The sequence below is a fragment of the Denticeps clupeoides genome, chromosome 6 (assembly GCF_900700375.1).
Source record: "Denticeps clupeoides chromosome 6, fDenClu1.1, whole genome shotgun sequence".
In the NCBI taxonomy this organism is placed as follows: Eukaryota; Metazoa; Chordata; class Actinopteri; order Clupeiformes; family Denticipitidae; genus Denticeps; species Denticeps clupeoides.
This window is the reverse complement of record NC_041712.1, coordinates 25,043,367-25,063,148: the sequence shown is the minus strand read 5'-3', so window position 1 is coordinate 25,063,148 and position 19,782 is coordinate 25,043,367. Positions and strand designations below refer to the sequence as shown.

The window sequence follows — 19,782 nt, the reverse complement described above, 5'->3', positions numbered from 1 at the left end:
GTAAACGCTGATAAATGCTGTAAATGTAAATGTTTATCGAATCGCAGATTTACTCGCCGAATTCCAGCGCATCTAGAGGCATAAAATTACTTAATTGATGTTATAGCGGACCCTTGCGGCGAGGCCGGATACTGCAACGCTGCCCTTCTTACCGCCCTGACGTGTGGATGGAAGGATATGAATCCCTTTACATTTACAGCATTTGGCTGACGCTCTTATCCAGAACGACCCACATGAGTGCTTTATCCATCACTGAAACCCCTGAAAATTTGCCTTCGTCATGGAAACCCCTCATGGTCCAATAGGACCCGATCTGTAAATAGATTCAAGATTCACACAGAAAGTGCAATCATGAAAGAAAGAAAATATGTGTGTATGTGTGTGTACACACACACACACACACACACATACATATATACATACACACACACTAAACTATACTAACTAAAACTTAAACAATGTACAGTTTCTCTATAAGAGAAAAGTAACATTTTCTGTACAATGAACAGGACATAACTGGACACTTGTAGGATGCTTGAAAGTGGATATGTTGGATATTTCAAACAGGACACACAAGATAAGACAAACATGTGCATAATGTGTTGAGATGTGCGAAATGGTCAGTATGTTATCAGGTGCATAAGGTTGGAAGTGTAATGATTGTTGAGTTTATCAGCTTTTTTGGTGATGGCGGTGCATTGAGAGCTCTGACTGCTTTAGGGAAGAAGCTCTTTCAGTCTCTGGCAGTTCCAGTTCTGATGCTGCGGGACCGTCTGCCAGGGCATGTAATACCACTAGAAGAAAGTGTAAAGGTGTAAGAGACCTTCTTAATCCAAGTAATTCCTACAAGTTTAGGTTTTATATTTCAGCAGTTCTTGCTTCCTGACAGCAGAATCACAAATGACACCAGATCTGACACCAGAGTCAGTTGGGGCAGTGGGGGCCTTGCGGGTAAAGGGAAGGGGCCCCGTAAGCAGAAGGTTGTCAGCTCACTAAGGGTGAATAAGGGCCACGTTTCGCTGCTGTGATGTCATCCTTACGGCCCCGTAATCAGAAGGTTGCCGGTTCGAATCCTGAGCTGCCAAGATGCCACTGAGGTCCCCTTGATGTCAGGTCCCCCTCGCTGCTGAATAAGGACACGTGTCACTGCTGTGATGAGCACATTTGACAAATAATCATTTTCACTTCAGAGTCAGACTGATTAATGGCGCGACATTCCAGTCTCTACACGTAAAGCGAGACGAATGAGCAGGAAAACTGTGCTGCTTGTCGCTCCGTTGTTGTTGTTGACGTTTTAATCCGAGAAGCGCCGCCCTGCGCTCCAGACCCCGCCCCTCGCCCCGCCCCTCCGCCGTGGAAAAGAGGCTCCGCCGACGCCGCGCTGCGGCCCCCAATGGTAGGAGGCTGCGTGTGCGACAAGGCCGGGAGAAAACATGGCGGCGCCCGTCCTCCGAGTGTCCACCCCGCGCTGGGAGCGAGTGGTCCGCCTCGTCGTGTGTCTACTCGGCGTCCTGCTGTCCGTGTACGCCTTCCACGTGGAGCGGGAGAAGGAGCGGGACTCGAGTTACCGGGCCGTGTGCGACCTCAGCGCCTCCGTCAGCTGCTCCAAAGTCTTCAGCTCCAGGTGGGTGAGCGGTGGCCTCCGCGCCGCCGGAGTCCGGGGCTGGGCGGCTCCGCCTCCGCTGCAGCCGCTTCTCACTCTCCTTTAAATTTCTCCTTTGTTCAAATAGCAATAACTCTTTATTTTATTTTTATTTTATTTCGACCGCTTGAGCCGCTGCCGCCTGCCTGGAGGTGAACGTTAGCCGTTAGCATCTCCGGCGTTTTGTTCACGTTTACAGGCCGCCGCCGCGGCGGTGGACAGGCCGTTTCCTCCGAATAAATCAAACACAAGCGCTCCGGGCGAACCGCGTTCCGTTCGGCGCGTTTTATTACATTTTAAAGCGGCGGCCGAGGAGCGTCCGGCGGCCAGTTAGCATCCGAGGCTACCGGGGCTAATTAACGTAGCCGCGCCGGCGGCAGGGAAATCTGACGGGAATCTGAATTTATCGAGGACGAATTACACACTTTTCCAGTTTTTTACTAGATTAATATGAAACTTGTTGCTCGGCTGCAGATCAAATATATATATTATATCGATAACCACCGACGTAGACACGAGTCAACTTGTATTTACATTTATTTTCAGCTTTTTCTTGCTACTCGGAACTGAAAATTCCGACAATGTGTGTCAAAGTGGACATTTCTGGCGCCGAGTTGCACAATCTTGTTCTGTTTGACTCGTATTGATTTCCCGAGAAAAGTATTTGCTGTTTGTACACAGACAGGGACTTTGTTTCGTCTGTGGCTTCTGGGTAATGATGGGGATCTATTGGGGGTCTATTTCTCTCTTCTTTCTCTTCTCTGGTCACAGCCCACGTCACATGTTCTTGTGGCTTTGGAAACGTGTTTTTTTTTTTTTTTCCGCAGCAGAAACTTGCACGTCCTCGTCTGGATGTGTGCAGCTCCGGAGTTGTCAGGATGACCCGCCCGGTGGCGTCCCGTCATCTCAGTTGGGACACATGGCTTTTAGGAATAGATGGAGGCCAGAAGGCTTCAGCCACAGGCTGCGTGAGGAACAAGGAAGCCCCGGTCGGTGCGCTGTGCGGGCGGAGCCGCGTTTCGCCACGTAGTCGTCATTCCGTCATATTAGGCCATGGGCGCGCACCGCAGCACGTTTAATAGCGATCCGCCGTGGTTCCGCTGCTCAAAGTCCGCCGTTTGGCCGTGTTCGAGGCACGGCAGGTAGTGGAGCAGTCAGACCAGCACCAGCAGGGTCTCAAGTTGAAATGTAGATAAAATTCTATATGCAGGATAGTACTCGCCTATTCTTCCAAATTTCATAATTTCACACGTGATGCCTGTCGCACCTCTAACATGTTTTCTTCAGGTTTCCTACGGTCATTAAAAACCTGGAAAAGTCGTGGAATTTGAAAAGAGAGTTTTCCAGGCCTTGAAAAAGATCCAAAGTTGTGGAAAAGTCGTTGAAATCTGACACGTGAATGTATAGAATGCGCGAGGGACGATTTTCCACGTTTAAAACCAGCGCGGCGCTGTAGTACGTAGTGAAACGCGGCGCTGCGCGCGTTGCTTCCATGTTCCAGAACTTTCTCAGCCTTTTTAAAAGTCGTGTAAACTACAGCTGATTATCTGTGCTGGAACACGTTGGCCTCTGTAGATGCTCGGACTTGGAGGACGAAACACTGTCGTTTAAGATAAGTTTAGTTTAACAATTTTCTGGTATGTTTGACCTTTTTTTGATTCGTGGTGGTGAAAATTTGCCTTAGTCATGGAAATTGTTTTATAAAAATGTGCAAGAAGAACCCTGCTCCACTATTTCTCTTTGCCCCACAGATGGGGTCGAGGGTTTGGACTGCTGGGTTCCATCTTTGGTAACGACAGCGCCATGAACCAGCCGAACAGCGTCTACGGAATCATCTTTTATCTCCTGCAGCTGCTGCTTGGTAAGAAGTGGGCCAATAATTTCACCCGTTTATCATGTTTAGATCTTGTAGGCCATGGGTTGGTTCTATGCTAGTTCTATGAAACAGACCCTAAATGTTGCAGTTCACCAATGAAAAGGTGGCGTCCACACTGAGGAACAAGGAGAACTCCAGACCTTCTCAATGAGCAGTGTATTGTTGTGTTGTGTTATTTCTTTTTTTCTCCTCAGACAATCCGGCACTTTCCACGTTCAGCACTGTTCGGACCAGTTTTTCCAGTCTTGTTCAGCACTCGTTTTATCAGTCCTTCGTCTGTCCTAAATCATTTCCTGCTTTGTTTCAGGCAAGATATGTCCGTTTCTGTGATTTTGGTGGTCAGCTCAGCAATTTCTTCTTCGCTTCAGGCCAAAAGTTTCCAGTCAAATGTTATTACGTTGCGGTGGCATTAAGGCGGGGTACGAAAAGCAGGTCAATTGTGCAAAATTTGCATACCTGCGGATGAACAGTTGCACAGGCGCCTGGTGGTTTGTTGCATTCCTGTGACACTGGATCATATCGGTCGAAGGACGTCACATGACACAATGCACACTCGCCTTATTTCAACGTAGTGGCCTGGGGTCACGCGCCAATCTGGTCGCCCTCGCCGACACGTTGCCGTGCGATAAGCATGATGATCGTGATGCTGGTGAGATTTCTGCATTTTAGTTTGGTTTCTTAGGCAGATTCCAGCGATTGATTTTTCTCTCAGTATTTCATTTGAGCCCCAAGTCTGGACTGTCCGGTGGGAATGTCGCTTATCTCGCCGCTTATTGGACAGTCATGACTTCCAGCTAACGGAGGGATTCCCAGACGGCCTTCTGTGTTGTAGTTTTTCACACACAATGCAAATTATGGGGTTCTTTGTCATCGTCATTCGCGGCTTTGTGTGAAAGTCGGTGTGTCTGGGTTCGTGTGGGAGGAGTGAAATTGACGTCTCTCCCGTCCATTACCGCGCACGAACTCCGGCTGCCGCCAGTTAATCGGGGCAGAAGCATTGATTGCTCAACTCGAGCGTCGTGGTTGGAGGGGAAGTGTTGAGTAACGCCGCCGCCACCCTCGCGTCTTCACCTTTCCCTTCCTTGCTGCGCCGGCCGCTGGATTATGGCCGCTAATTCAGCGATGTATTCTGCTAAAATTCTTTTAAATTCTTGTACTTGTCAGCAAAGAGCATGTCGGGAGATTTTAAGTGCTAGACGAAGAAAAAAAAATATACATTTTTTGTATTATTTTGTGAGTGTGTACGCATGTGCGTGTGTAAGTGTTAGATTCGTCTGAAATACTTTTAGAACAAGTGGGTTTTCAGCTGCTTCTTAAAGGTGGTGGTCGTCTCGGCTAGTCGAATGGAGCAGGACAAGTTGTCCCACCAGCCAGGGACAACAACAAAAGAACAGAGTGGATTGGGACCGGAGACCCCGTGAAGAGGGGATTTTTAGTCTGGTTTCGTGTGCAGATCTGAGAGGGCGTGCAGGAGTGTATCTGGCTAGTAGTGTGTTGGTGTAAGAGGGAGAACTTCCATTTACAGCCCTGTAGGCAGCATCAAGGATTTAAACTGGATGTGAGCAGCTACCGGGAGCCGGTGGAGAGAGGTGAGAAGAGGCGGGACGTGGGGGTGGTTCGGCTGGTTGAAGATGAGGCGGGCTGCCACGTTTTGGACCATCTGGAGGGGTTTTATGGTGACCGCAGAGGCTCCAGCCAGGAGAGAGTTACAATAGTCCAGTTTAGAGATGACCGCTGCCTGGACCAGGAGCTGCGTGTAAATCTGTGTGCGTTCTTTTGTAATCCTGGTGCATTTGTCAAGTTTTATTTATATATTTAGTTTTTATATATAAGCATCACGTCAGACTTGCCAGTTGCCATGTCCATGTTTTGAAGCACATTTATTTTTCCTTTTTTTTTACGTACTGCCCCATTAGTGTATTGGTTAAGATGATTTTATTCTGGTGTTGGTTATCAAAAATGCAAGTATCACCATGGTAACAAAACAAAAATGGCAGTTGCATCTTAAAAAAAAAAGTTTTAATGTGGTTTGTGTGTGCAGGAATGACCGTGAGCGCCATGGCAGCGCTGATCCTCATGACGACGTCCATCGCGTCCGTGGTGGGCTCCCTCTACCTGGGCTACATCCTCTACTTTATTCTGAAGGACTTCTGTGTCATCTGCGTCACCACGTACGCACTGAACTTCATCCTCTTTGTGCTCAACTACAAGCGCCTGGTTTACTTGAACGAGGCCTGGAAACAGCAGCTCCAGGCCAAGCGGGACTAAGACGCGACCTCTGAACTTTCCAACCTGCCACCAGGAGTCCTTGCTTCCAAAAAAAAATGTTCGATCTGTGTTTAAAAGAAAAAACCGGAGACGGTGTAGGGGCCAGAGGTTTACCGCGTACAACTGAAGGATACAAACACAAAATTGTCCATGTCGATTTTTTTTAAACTAGCGTTTCAGTTGTTCTCTCTGAACTGAGTATAAGGGACTGAGCAGGCGGGGCGACGGAAGACGGAACCATAAACGGAACAACTAACGGACTGAGGAGGAACGGCGCGGACTTCTTTACTTGAACCTGATTGGACGGTCCAGTTCCGGCCTGCGTGAGGCGCCGACGCCAGGACCGCGACCCGCAAATGTGCATGAGCGACAGATCACTGTACAGTCCTCCGGTTCCGCGGCCACGTAAAATGGCGTCGGCACCGTGAATATAGTGTAATCATTTTATTTTATTTTTTTTATGTTTACAGTCAGAGTGTTCCGTGAGAAGAGGACCACTAATTTGAAACCGTTCTCTCCGCCCCCTCCGCAACTCTGTAAATAGCCGCTGAGCAATATTCCAGGCCAGACTCAGTGTAGTGTTGCCACCGACTCGTCACGAGGTGTGTGTGTGTGTGTGTGTGTGTGTCTGTCTGTCTGTCTGGTCCGTCTCTCCGGTCTTCTCTAGCGCCGCTGTCCTCAGCAGACTAGCACCTTCTCTCTGTACGTTTGTGTGTTCCATTTCCTTTTAAGCATTCCTTACACAACACACACACACACACACACACACACACACACAGACAGGAGGGGGGGGAAACCTTTAGACTTATGTGCCTAACAGAAATGTGACGTGAATTAGTTTTCTTTTCCCCGTTTTATTCCAGTCATGTTCTTTTTGGCTGCTTTGTACTACTTTGTGACAAATGTTGTCTCCTTGTGTGTGTGTGTGTAGCGATGATGTCAGATTTATGGCCACGCCTCCCCTGTAACCGCTGTACCGGCCCGGCCCGGCGTTTGTAACAGGGGAGCCGTCTGGTCTTACGAGCCGAATGAAACCGCGCGGGTCCAGAGGAGGTTCTCCACGCACGGAACACTTAATATCCGGGGGGGGGGGGAATAAACGAGTGAAATGGAAGTACGCCTGTCGCGGCCGTGATGTTCTACTAAAAGTGCCTTCTGTACGTACGCCAGGCCTCGCTGCGGGGGGCGGGCTGGTCAGAAGTGACCTTTTGGACACGGCGGGAGGCCTGCAGGACCAACAGCGTGAGCCTGTCTGTCGTGAAAGTGTTTGTGTAGATTTTAAAGTTTCCCCCCGTAACGCGGTGGTGAACGTGGGACCCCCTTCCCCGCCGCGTTGTTTTCTGTATTGATTTATAAAACAGGGCCGCGCGGACGGCGGCGTCTGGACCTGGACACGTCCGGACCCTGCCGCCGCTTTTATTTCCAAAGGGGAGAGGACGAGCAACACGAGTCTAGGTTTGCTTCTGTATTTGCCAAAAAACACTGTATTTTCTTACATGGGAAAGTGTTAGCGAAGGGGAAGGAGACTGTGAGAGAGGGACACTCATCAGTAAACTCGTCTCATTGTTGTGTGGAACTGGTCTACCATTAAAACGTTCAATCAAGCCACATTCTCAAGTGACCTTCTTGTCTGGAGGAGGACGTTCTCTTTCTTTATTAATTCATCCCAATTACGACCCTGCACCCCCATCGGTTGAAGCGTTTTATTTCATCAGAAAACGACAATGACCACATCACCGGAATAATCATAGCCCCTCCTTAATTAGCGGTTTGACTTCAGATCGGAATAGAACGCCCGTTTACTGCGACTGTTCCGAGTCCCTGGCTGATGAATCCGGTGGGTCCAACTCGGTGTGTGTCGGGTGACGGGGCGGAAAATGCCGACGGAATGGCTGGGATGTCTGGAATGTTCCGAAGACAAAGCCCGACTTGACCGGACAGCCGGAGGGCCCTTGTTCCGGTGCAGTCAGCTCGAGCCGTTGTAGCGATATTTACTATTGAATATTGAGAAACTGCGTTCTGATTGGTCCACACAGTGTAAAAATCATCAGTAGTTTGTACACATTTCCGCTCATTTCCGTTCATTTAAGGGGGAAAAATGCACGTTGGTTTCTTCTGACCTGAGAACAATCAAGTCTTTTAAAGTTCACAGCTCTTAGTTCTTCATCTTGAACTTATTTAAATGATTTAAAATACCACCACCATCAGTAATTGGCGGTCATGTCCACTCTGGTGAAGGCCACGGCGGTGGACCGGGTACGTCCAGCGGTGTCACTGGCAGGGGTATCTGGACCAGGCGGGCATTACCCCGGTCTCGTTGGCGATCCTCCAGTACCGCTCCCTGATGACGTAGGCTCCGGCTTTGGGCTGCCGCTGGCGGGTGAAGATGCCCTTTTTGTTCCCGGCGACGCGCATGATGCCTGGCGGAGACAGTTGCACAATAAGAAATTATTTTTTGGTTTTCACAATCCGTACCTAACGAAACGTGGAGATTCTCCGATTTTGGTGGAATATTTACAGGACGTGCTTCAGAGGCTGATACAAAACGGAAAGAGAACTTTTTGGACTGTTGAGTGCAGCCCTCCTTTCAGGAAATTCCACCAGGTTTAATTTAGCCCCCCCGGGTCAGATTATCCGTCTCCTTCAGCAAATTCTGCAATATCCATCTGCTTGAGCAGCAGGATCGCCAGCGTGTAAGAGCGCCTATCGTTCTCATCATCTGTAAAAACGAACATCTGACGGCAGGAGCTCGTGGCCTGTAAGTGGGTCAGTGTGCCGCGTGCGTGATGATACCCCGTAGTGTCCTAGTGCAAAACTACAGCGGCCGCACATTAAAAACAACCATCACCGTGGAATTAATTCGGCAAGTAAATGTGCGATGGTCTGATTCTCTCCGGGATTCAATTCTCACTCTGGCCAGTCATGAAGTCGGCAAAGTTCCAGACGAGTTCTCCAACGAGGTATTTCTTCCTCTTCTGGTCGAACGTGCTGTGGTAGCTCTCCAGCATGGCCTTCTGGTACTCCTCTGTGAACATCAAGGGTGGGTCCTGCAGGAGAACCCGATTAGTCTCCTTCCGTCTGACCTTCATGCCCGAACAAATCACCGCTCCTCCAGTCAGCAGGAGTCTAAATATTATGTCTGTTATGATTGATTTGTTCTTTTTAAACGTACGTTGTGAAGGCCAGGAACCGCATCTGCTCCATACTCGCTCTGAATGATGGGCTTCTGGTACTTTCCATGCCAGTCTTCAAACTGCTCGTTAAGTTGAAGGGAGATGACCTCTAGGTGACCCTGGTCCTGGTACCAGGAGAAGTAGCTGTTTAAACACACCACGTCCACGTATGGCACCTGTATGTTTTAAATTAAAACATGCATATGAATGCTCAGACAGGACAGTTGTGTTTTAATCCAAATTTGTGAGAAGATCAGAAGACTCTTACCCCATGGTCCATGGCAAAGTTACTGTTCGTGATGAAGGTGACCGGCCGGGTCCAGTCCAGGAGTTTCGTATGAGCCACCAGGGTCCTGTAGGAACGGAAGGTGCCAGAAACAGAACCCCCACATGAAAGCGTGCTGTAACTCATAAGATAAGATATCCGAACATCTCTTACTTGATGTAGGGCCCTGCTGGTGGCATCTCAGCCGCCGGCTCGTTGGCCACTGACCACATGACCACGGAGGGGTGGTTCTTGTCCCTCCTCACCAGCTCCTCCATGACGACCAAGTGATGAGCGAGGGATGCGTTCTCAAAACTCTGGCTACGGAGACGTAGAGTCGGAGAGCATTAACGTGTGAGGCTCTACAAGCACCTACATCTTTGCTTTTCTACATGTAGGATTGAATTAGAATTGAAGTATGTGAACTATTCGCTGTGGTTTACACGTCTTTGATGCCCACTCCAGGGCTCTCGCCTATCACCACGATGCCATGGCGGTCACACATCTGCAGGACCTCCTCGGCGTAGGGATAGTGGCTCGTGCGGAAGGAGTTCGCACCGAGCCACTTCAGGAGGTTGAAGTCCTTCACGATCAGCGGCCAGTCCAGACCCTTCCCTCGAATCTAAACAGGGAAAAAAAAAAAACAGGATGGAACCTGACCCCATAACAGACTGACCCTGTCTGTTGATAGTGTTTCTGATGGGCGTGGTACATTTTTTAGAACACGCGAGACATAAATCACAAGGAGTTCCCCGGAAATAAGCGTCTCTACTGCCCCCTGCTGGAACTCACATCGGAGTCCTCGTGCTTGTTGACCCCGTGGAAGTAGAAGGGCTTGTTGTTGATGAGGAACTGGGTGCTGGTCACCTGCACGGTGCGCACGCCCACAGGGAGACTGTACATGTCCTCCAGGAAGGAGTTACCTGCCTCTGCGGTCACCTGGACCTGTTAAACGTGGTAAAGTGCAGAAGACACCATGTGTAGTTGTAGGCTATGAATGCTTTTCTGGGGGGGGACACGTGGTGAAAATATACAGACTTCTGAATTTAAGCAGCACTCGCCTCCAGAGTGTACAGGTAACCTGGCTTCTCATGCATCAAGTACGGCCACCACAGGTTGATGTTCACTATTTTGAGGAGGCCACTGCTCCCAGCTGAAGAAGCCACACATTTTTCATCTTGGTCTACCAAAGAGACCCTCACAGATGGCCTTGTGCTGCCCACCACAGACACCTGGTAACTGAGCAAGCCTTGAAAAACACCATGTAACTATATAAGCAGATGTTATAATGCACGATAAAATGGGCAAATGGACAGTCAGATACCAACCAGTGCTGTCTGAAAAGTTTGTCACCACGGTGATGTCGTCAATGTACACTTTGGGTGTAGTGTAGAGTAAGACGGAACGATGTATTCCAGCGTAGTTGAAGAAGTCAAAGTGGGTGCTTTGCACAAAGTAGCCACTGGGATATCTACCTCCACACACAGGTAAAAAGAGGACAATGTTAAACTCGTCCAGCGGGGGAAATGCAGCCCTGAGAGCGAGATAGTGAGATGCCCATCAGAGAGCGAGATAGCAAGACACCCATCTGAGAACAAGATAGCAAGATGCCCATCAGAGTGAGATGTCCACCTGAGAGCGAGATATCGAGACACCCATCTGAGAACAAGATAGCAAGATTCCCATCAGAGTGAGATGCCACCTGAGAGCAAGATAGCAAGATGCCCATCTGAGAGCGAGATGGTGAGAAACCAATCAGAGTGAGATGTCCACCTGAGAGTGGAATAGCGAGATGCCCATCAGTGAGATGTCCACCTGAGAGTGAAATAGTGAGATGTCCATCAGTAAGATGTCCACCTGAGAGTGAGATAGTGAGAAACCAGAGTGAGATGTCCACCTGAGAGTGAAATAGTGAGATGCCCATCAGTGAGATGTCCACCTGAGAGTGAAATAGTGAGATGTCCATCAGTAAGATGTCCACCTGAGAGTGAGATAGTGAGAAACCAGAGTGAGATGTCCACCTGAGAGTGAGATAGTGAGAGACCCATCTAAGAGTAAGATGCCCACCTGAGAGCAAGATAGCATGATCCATCTGAGAGTGCTCACCTCTTCGGATGATTTAAATACTCAACACGGCCTGGAGGGAGGGTGTGAAAGTCAAGGGTGTTGTTCACGGCAATGGTGATGCGACATGACGTCCCGTTCCTCTTCCGCGCTACGGCGCCAATGTCTGCCTCGAAAGGTAGATGGCCACCTTCGTGTTGGCCAACTTTCTCCCCATTTACCCACTGTCACAACAAAACAAAGAGACACAATGCGAGTTTAAAACGGGATTGGTATTTTTTTTTCTCTGATTCCAACGACACACACGAATCCTGCTACCTACCACCACGGAGTAGTAATGAGCGCTGCCGACACGCAGCATTATCCGAGTATTTCCATCCCGCAGCCAGCGCACGGCTATCCACACCTCCTTCTCGTACCACACCCAGCCAACGAAGTCCCTCAGCCTGGCATCCTGCGTGATGTCGTTGTAACTGGCAGGTACGGGCATGTCAATCACAGGGCCTGACTGAGAGGAACATGCAACAAATAAGGTACATGTGGACTGTGGGGGGGAAGTGAAATAACTCGTCCTGGTTCTGCATTTGAGCTTGAAACAAGACGTTAAATCCTCATTTTAGAATGCTACATGTGTATATATGTTATTATGTTCATTTTATGTAAATAGTTATTGTTAAATATTGTTCAGTATATCAGGTGCAGGTCGACACACTCAAACGTAAGAAGATTCTCTTTATGTCTGCAGGAGAGAATTCTGGTCTGGTCTTACACCATCCTACTAATAGACATTCATCAAAGTACAGTAGTAGTTTTACGTCATTCAAAATGTCTAGTTGGTTTATTTTAGTTTTTCCTTTTATGCAAAATAACAGGTTCCTAGAACCAAGGTCAGTGTTTAGACTGGAATATGATCTATTATCATTGTGAAATCCTGAACTGCATCTGGTGACAGTAATGTACAGTACAGGCCAAAAGTCTGGACGCTCCTCCTCATTCAACGTGTTTTTTTTATTTTCATGAGCGTTTACGTTGGTAGATTCTCACTGAAGGCATCAAAACTATGAATGAACACATGTGGAGTTCTGTACTTCTGAACAAAAAAAGGTGAAATAAGTGAAAACATGTTTTATATTCTAGTTTCTTTGCTCTGATTACTGCTTTACACACTCTTGGCATTCTCTCGATGAGCTTCAAGAGGTCGTCACCTGAAATGCTTCTCCAACAGTCTTGAAGGAGTTCCCAGAGGTGTTTAGCACTTGTTGGTCCAGCTCACCCCAAACCATCTGGACTGGGTTCAGGTCCGGTGACATTCCACATGTGTTCATTCATAGTTTTGATGCCTTAGTTTGATGTTTGAACTCTTTCGGCGGACTTCGGAACCACCACGAGGCGCTGAAACGTCCATGCAGGCGGAAGGAGCCGCGGCGCGCACCTCTCTGAGCGGACCGGAGAACCAGGCCTGCTGGAAGCCCGCGTTCCTGCCGGGGGAGAAGTCCGCCCGGAAGCTCCACAGCCCGTTCAGCTCCTTCACCTCCCGGGTGGGCGAGTCCCGGGGAAAGAGCATCCCGCCGCCCAGAAGGTGAGCCGCGTCCCAGGCGCAGACTACACAGACCGCGAACAGCAGGCGGCCCATGTTCCGCTGCAGAGATGACGCGCCGCCCCGAGGCTCCGCCCACCCACTTCCGCATTCCAGTCACTTGATGCGAGGGGGCGTGGCATAACAATCCTGACCAACTCATTTCACAAAGAATTGAAATAAATAAATAAAATGTTATATACCTTTTTAACATATCACGATTGAAGATATCTAAAGCATCACCTCCTAGAATAAAACATTATTTGCTACATTTCCATTATGTACATATTCTCAGTATATTATATAAAAAACAACAATTACACTTGGGTTGTGACAAAAATATTTAATCACAAATGTGTAAAACATAATAAAAGCTAAACAAAAGAGAAAATGAGTTTATCCGGAAACCCTTTTTCTGTGTGAGGTCATGTGAGACAGATGATCAGAAACACCGGTCTTAGAAAGTACAAGGATGATTTAGCTCTGTGCAAAATAAAAAGAGAGGCATATCAGCGTGAAAGACCCTGAGAACAGCTACTGTTCACCCGGAACAGTTCAGAAGGGGCTTCAGATCTCAAGGCCTGCCATCATCTTAGACCCTCCACAGGGTGAAGCTCCTGTTAAAAGCCGGGGTATCTGGTCCAGGCAGGGAGGGTCCCGGTCTCGTTGGCCAACCTCCAGTACCTCTCCTTGAGGATGTAGGCTCCGGCCTTGGGCTGCCGCTGGCGGGTGAAGACGCCCTTTTTGTTTCCGATGACCCGGGTTGTGGCTGTTGGATGAGAAAGGTGTAGCAGAAGGTAATTCTCCAGATTCTGAGAGTTGGAAATCTAACCCAGCGCATTACAGAATCACTGTATTAGTGGGGTTTGTGAAATTTTAAATATGGCTCCTTACACTGTGCAGTCATGAAGTCAGCAAAGTTCCAAATGAGCTCGCCAACAACGTATTCTTTCCTCTTCTGGTCAAAAACACTGTGGTAGTTGTGCAGCACCTCCTTTTGGTACTCCTCTGAGAACATCATGGGAGGGTCCTACAGGAGAAGCGAAATATGCACGTCAGCCTGTGGTCTTCAGTGCAGGTTCAGGCCGTGCTGTTAAAACCCACTCACATTGTGGAGACCAGGAACCACATCTGCTCCGTACTCGCTCTGAATGATGGGCTTCTGGTACGTCGCGTACCAGTTCTCAAACTGGCTGTTGAGCTGAATGGAGATGACCTCGAGGTGGCCCGGGTCGTGGTACCAGGAGAAGTAGCTGTTCACACACACCACATCCACGTACGGCGCCTGTGGGGTTAGAACCACCGCAACAAGAGTCAAACTCGGTTGTTATTATTATTCATAAACCTGGTACGTAATGGATTCAGCCTACTTCAGTTCTACTTCAGTGAAGTTCTCCATTCAAAAAGGACTAGGCTTACAGCGGAACTGGCTGCTTTTGTCATTGTGATACAGAGCTAGCACAGAACATGGTGACACGGTGAAACGTGCCCTCTGCAGTTAACCGCTTCAGGTACTAGGCCACCAGTGCCTCACATTAGTCCACGAACAGGAAACTGTCCCTTAGAGTCCTGCCAGAAGCTGAAGCTGCTTCATGCTCACAAAAATATATGAATTAATTCCGAAAATCTGGCCTCACCCCTTTGTCCCGCGAATAGTCCGTTGCAGTAATGTAGGTGACGGGCCTGGTCGTGTCCAGTGATTTCGTGTGGGAGATCACAGACCTGCAGGAACAAGACAAGAAAACAAATTATTCCGTTTTCCTGAGCGACTGATTGATCTACCTTGAATTTATCTATCTTCATCCTGCTCATTATCATCATCATCATGGTAATGCTTACTTGAAGTAGGGCCCCGCCGAGTTCTTCTCAGCCGCCGGCTCGTTGGCCACTGACCACATGACCACGGAGGGGTGGTTCTTGTCCCGCCTCACCAGCTCCTCCATGACGACCAAGTGATGAACGAGGGAGGCGTTCTCAAAACTCTGGCTAAAGACGCAAGCACACAGGCGTTTTCCAATAAAAACTCGGCTATATCCATATATGGAGTACAAAGCAGCGACAAGAGCGTCTGCGAAATTCCATCAATGTCAAAGAGAAGCGCTTAGAGTGGCGCTGATCGTGACGGCGGACCCCTACACGTCTTTGATGCCCACTCCAGGGCACTCGTCTATCACCACGATGCCATGGCGGTCACACATCTGCAGGACCTCCTCGGCGTAGGGATAGTGGCTCGTGCGGAAGGAGTTCGCACCGAGCCACTTCAGGAGGTTGAAGTCCTTCACGATCAGCGGCCAGTCCAGACCCTTCCCTCGAATCTGCCATGGATACGAATAAAATTAAGTCAAATGAGGAGAAGTCTGACATGCGTCTTCAGCACGCCGGGATCCATGCCTACATCAGGAACTCACATCGGAGTCCTCGTGCTTGTTGACCCCGTGGAAGTAGAAGGGCTTGTTGTTGATGAGGAACTGGGTGCCGGTGACCTGCACGGTGCGCACGCCCACAGGGAGACTGTACATGTCCCCGAGGGAGGAGTCACCTGCCTCTGCGGTCACCTGGACCTGGAACAAACACCTTCAGTATACAACACGCAGAGCCGACACGGACGCTCCCTCCTGAAACGACGCACCTCCATAGTGTACAGGTAGCCTGGCTTCTCGTGCATCAGGTAGGGCCACCACAGGCTGACGTCTGCCACCTTCAGAAGGCCACTGCTACCATCAGAGGATGCGACGTGTTTCCCATCCTGGTCCAGCAGTGTGACCTTCACTGCGGGACCTTTTGCTCCCACGACCGACACCTGGTAATTTACTGCCCCTAGGGAGAGAAATAGTAATAAAATTAACGTAACTACATTTTACTTTCTGGACTCAATCCCCCCAGAACTATGCACAAATTTTCACTTTACTTTACTTTATTTTGCAGGTGCTTTTATCCAAAGCCACTTACAGGAGGACGACACCAGCAATTCTCGTTCCATTTCTATAGATTTTGAGTTTAAAAAAACTAAGAGCCCCGATAAGGCCGAACTTGTCAGGAATAGAACATGTGGGATGTGCTGGATGAAGAAAAAAAATTATATATATATATTTTTTTTTTTATTTTGTGAGTGTGTGTGTGTGTGTGTGTGTGTGTGTAAGTGTTAGATTTGTCTGAAATACTTTTTGAACAAGTGGGTTTTCAGCTGCTTCTTAAAGGTGGTGGTGGTCTCGGCTAGTCGAATGGAGCAGGACAAGTTGTCCCACCAGCCAGGGACACACAAAGGAGAACAGAGTCGATTGGGATCAGAGACCCCGTGAAGAGGGAATTTTCAGTCTCATTTCATTTGCAGATCTGAGAGGACTGTAGCTAACTAGTATTGTATGATATATATATATATATATATGGGATATTACACATTTGCACACCTTCACCCGACCTGTTACACATATTTTAAAAACATAAATTTGTAATATTTGGTTATGTTTGCATATTGGTTCCACAATATTGAGGTCATTATCAGTCACAAAAGCATTTCGCTGCATATCATACCGTGTATGACTGTGTACGCTGAGTTAACACGGTCACTGTGGGGAAAAAAAAAAAAAACCTCACCGGTGGATCCGGAAAAGTCCGTCTGCACTGTGATGTCATCGATGTAAACTTTGGGAGTTGTGTAGAGCAGAACGGAGCGGTGGATACCCGCATAGTTGAAGAAGTCGAAGTTGGTGTTCTGAACGAAGTATCCTGCGGGGTACCTGAGGGGACCGTGAGCGAAGGAAGTCAAACGCAGCCGCGCAGTTCCTGCCGAGGCATATATAGAATATTCTTCTACCTTCTGGGGTCGTTCATGTACTGAATGGTCCCTGGCGGCAGGGTGTGGAGGTTGAGGGTGTTGTTCACGGCGATGGTGATGCGACACGCCGTCCCGGGATCCTTTCGAAGCACGTCACCAATGTCGGCCTCGAATGGAAGATGGCCGCCCTCGTGCTCCGTCACTTTAATCCCATTAACCCACTGTTCCGAAAAATGGAAGTCAGTTCCACTCGTGGATCTCAGTGTGATGACTGATCAGTTACATTTCCGGCTTTTAATGTTTCAAAAGACATTAGATGACCTTTGCATCTGGAACTAGAGTGTGCAGTAAAGTCAAGTCAATAGTGAAGGTATTCCCAACAGTAACTGTGAAACTGAGGAGGCGTAAAAAAAAAACGCACCAACAGCCATTTACATTTTTTACGGCATTTACCAGACGCCCTTATCCAGAGCGACTTACAATCAGTAGTTACAGGGACAGTCCCCCCCTGGAGCAACTTAGGATTAAGTGTCTTACTCAGGGACACAATGGTAGTAAGCGGGATTTGAACCTGGGTCTTCTGGTTCTTAGGCGAGTGTTTTACCCACTAGGCTACTACGCCCTGACGTAATAGTAGCAGTAATAGTAGCCTAGCGGGTAACACAGTCGCCTATGGACCAGAAGACCCAGGTTCAAACCCCACTTACTACCATTGTGTACCTGAGCAGGACACTTAACCCTGAGTGTCACCAGGGGGGGACTGTCCATGTAACTACTGACTGTAACTCTGGATAAGGACGTCTGGTAAATGCTGTAAATGTAAATGATGAAAGTGGAGATTTCCACAGTACCGTGTACGTTTATAAAGGAAACTGACCACCACGGAGTAGTAGTGCGCGCTCCCGACTCTCAGCACGACCCTCGAACCCTCGTCCCTCAGCCAGTGGGCGGGGACCCACGCCTGCCTGTCGTACCACACCCAGCCAATGAAATCCCTCAGACGGGCGTCCTGCGTGACGTCATTGTAGCTGGCGGGCACCGGCATGTCGATCACGGGACCCGTCTGTGCAGAATGAATATTCATCAAACTTCTTTTCTACAAGCTCCAGGCTCCAGAAACGTCTCCAGCCTACCTTCTCCAGCGGACCGGAGAACCAGGCCTGCTGGAAGCCCGCGTTCCTGCCGGGGGAGAAGTCCGCCCGGAAGCTCCACAGCCCGTTCAGCTCCTTCACCTCCCGGGTGGCGGAGTCCCGGGGGAAGAGCAGGGGAGCCGCGTCCCGCACGCAGCACACGCACAAGAGAGTCGCGACCCACGGCAGCCCCATGGCGGTCCAGCTGCGTCTCGTCCCGGCAGCCCGGACTCATCCCGGCTTCCGTGTTCCGTCACATGACGGCGGCGTCCGTTCCGCCGCGGACCACAAGGGGGCAGCAGAGTGTTGCCACGTCCGCCACTTTCCCCCCGCGGGGCGAATTACAGACCTGACTCGAACCCACGCTGCGCTTCTTAGACCTGCTTGCGGACCCGTAACGGGCAGAAACACACTTTAGGGCCAGTGGTGGCCTAGCGGTTAAGGAAGCGGCCCCGTAACCAGAAGGTTTCCGGTTCGGATCCCAAACTGCCAAGGTGCCACCGAGTAAAGCACCGTCCCCACACACACTGCTCCCCGCTCCCCACTGCTCACCAAGGTTGAGGGTTTAATACAGAGGACACGTTTCACCGTGTCACCGTGTGCTGTGCTGTGTATCACAATGACAATCACTTCACTACTTTCTTTCTTTAATGGGAAGGTTGTGGGTTCGACTCCCGAACCACCAAGATGCCTTGATGCTTGAAGACGGGTGGGGACACGTTTTATTGGGTGCTGTGCTGAGGCACAAGTGACAACTAATCACTTTCTTTCTAAAAAGATGCTGAGACCACGACGTTCCAGGCCGGGCAGGGAGGGTAAAACGAGAGGACTGAAATAAAATCTGAACAAGCACAATTGGGTCTGGGCATATTTAGAATTCTGGAAAGCCTAGAAATTCTAGAACTCTGAGACAACTTTGCCACAAATGACTGTTCGCAGAATAAATTGAGACTACATTTATTGAAATCAAAATTTGATGAGAGTGAAGAAAATATTGGGCTGATGATGGCAACCACTTAACTCAGACAGACTACATGATTTTCATTTCTGATTATTATTATTTTTTTATCTTATTGTACCCCCTGCTAGTGCTGGTGAGATTAAAAATTCATGATGCTCCTCGGGGAACCAACAGTGATTGACAGGGCCAAGAGCGCAAAGAGAGAAAAAGCCCATTGCTGTTAATAAGAAAACGTTTTAAAAAGTGCAAATAACATCTATTATCCATATTTGATCATTGTCCACTTGTTCTTAGTAAAGTTTGATCCATGTCCTTCATACAACATAGAAAAAAGCCCTGACTCTGCTTTTATTAATACAGACCCAGATGCCGTGTTTTTGTGTTACATAATGTAAAAATAAAAGCGGCCTGGTGGGGAACGGGACAGCTTATTTAATCCATTAAATATTGATACATAAACTTGTAAAGTACGTCTGAAAAGAGAGTGAAAGAGCAGAAGAAAAAAAGAAATGTCTGCTGGAATTTTTCTTCGGAAAAAAGCCCAGTATGTACTGAATCACATGGTTTAATACGGAGCCATTACTTTGATTCATAATATGCCTTCTGTGAAAGTGAAGTGATTGTCACTTGTGATACACAGCAGCACAGCACACAGTGCACACAGAGAAATTTGTCCTCTGCATTTAACCCATCTCCCTTAGTGAGCAGTGAGCAGCCCGGGGAGCAGTGTGTGGGGACGGTGATCTGCTCAGTGGTACCTTGGCAGATCAGGGATTCGAACCGACAACCTTCTGATTACAGGGCCGCTTCCTTAACCGCCAGGCCTCCACTGCACCAAAGGCCACCACTGCCCCTTCTTCTAGTATACATATTATATTTTATAATAATTCTGTTGATTGATCTTACGGAACTACGGTGTGTTTTGTAGGATGTGGCTTCAAAGATTTTGCCTCTGCTCTTGCGAGATCTGGCAACGTGGAAGCACCATGCAGCAGGAGAACAGTTCCATTCCTGTACCAGCAGGAACGAGGACTTTGGTTCATTTCTAAGAC

The 19,782-nt window shown here is 48.7% G+C and overlaps 2 protein-coding genes across 4 annotated transcripts; one reads left to right on the top strand and one right to left on the bottom strand.

The window, feature by feature from the left end:
- The first annotated feature begins 1,370 nt into the window (after nucleotides 1-1,370).
- On the top strand, nucleotides 1,371-7,391 carry vkorc1l1 (vitamin K epoxide reductase complex, subunit 1-like 1). Its single transcript, XM_028982547.1, has 3 exons — nucleotides 1,371-1,624; nucleotides 3,394-3,503; nucleotides 5,560-7,391. The coding sequence occupies exons 1-3, from the start codon at nucleotides 1,434-1,436 to the stop codon at nucleotides 5,784-5,786; spliced, it is 528 nt and encodes a 175-aa protein (XP_028838380.1). The 5' UTR covers nucleotides 1,371-1,433; the 3' UTR covers nucleotides 5,787-7,391.
- An 89-nt stretch (nucleotides 7,392-7,480) lies between these two features.
- Nucleotides 7,481-18,232, bottom strand: gusb (glucuronidase, beta). Of its 3 annotated transcripts, XM_028982546.1 has the most exons (13): nucleotides 17,872-18,232; nucleotides 12,721-12,819; nucleotides 11,611-11,796; nucleotides 11,331-11,512; nucleotides 10,553-10,695; nucleotides 10,286-10,473; nucleotides 10,017-10,169; nucleotides 9,668-9,846; nucleotides 9,399-9,545; nucleotides 9,228-9,312; nucleotides 8,959-9,135; nucleotides 8,698-8,833; nucleotides 7,481-8,206 (listed from the first exon to the last, which is right to left on the bottom strand). In XM_028982546.1, exons 1-13 carry the CDS (start codon nucleotides 17,962-17,964, stop codon nucleotides 8,058-8,060), a joined length of 1,917 nt encoding a protein of 638 aa, XP_028838379.1. In that variant the 5' UTR covers nucleotides 17,965-18,232; the 3' UTR covers nucleotides 7,481-8,057. The 3 variants fall into 3 exon arrangements, with proteins under 3 accessions (XP_028838379.1, XP_028838377.1, XP_028838378.1); XM_028982544.1 differs by lacking the exon at nucleotides 17,872-18,232 and having other exon boundaries at nucleotides 12,721-12,961; XM_028982545.1 differs by lacking the exons at nucleotides 7,481-8,206; nucleotides 8,698-8,833; nucleotides 8,959-9,135; ... (7 more) ...; nucleotides 11,611-11,796; nucleotides 12,721-12,819 and adding exons at nucleotides 13,193-13,633; nucleotides 13,759-13,894; nucleotides 13,973-14,149; ... (6 more) ...; nucleotides 16,679-16,860; nucleotides 17,517-17,702 and having other exon boundaries at nucleotides 17,773-18,213.
- Between the last annotated feature and the right edge of the window lie 1,550 nt (nucleotides 18,233-19,782).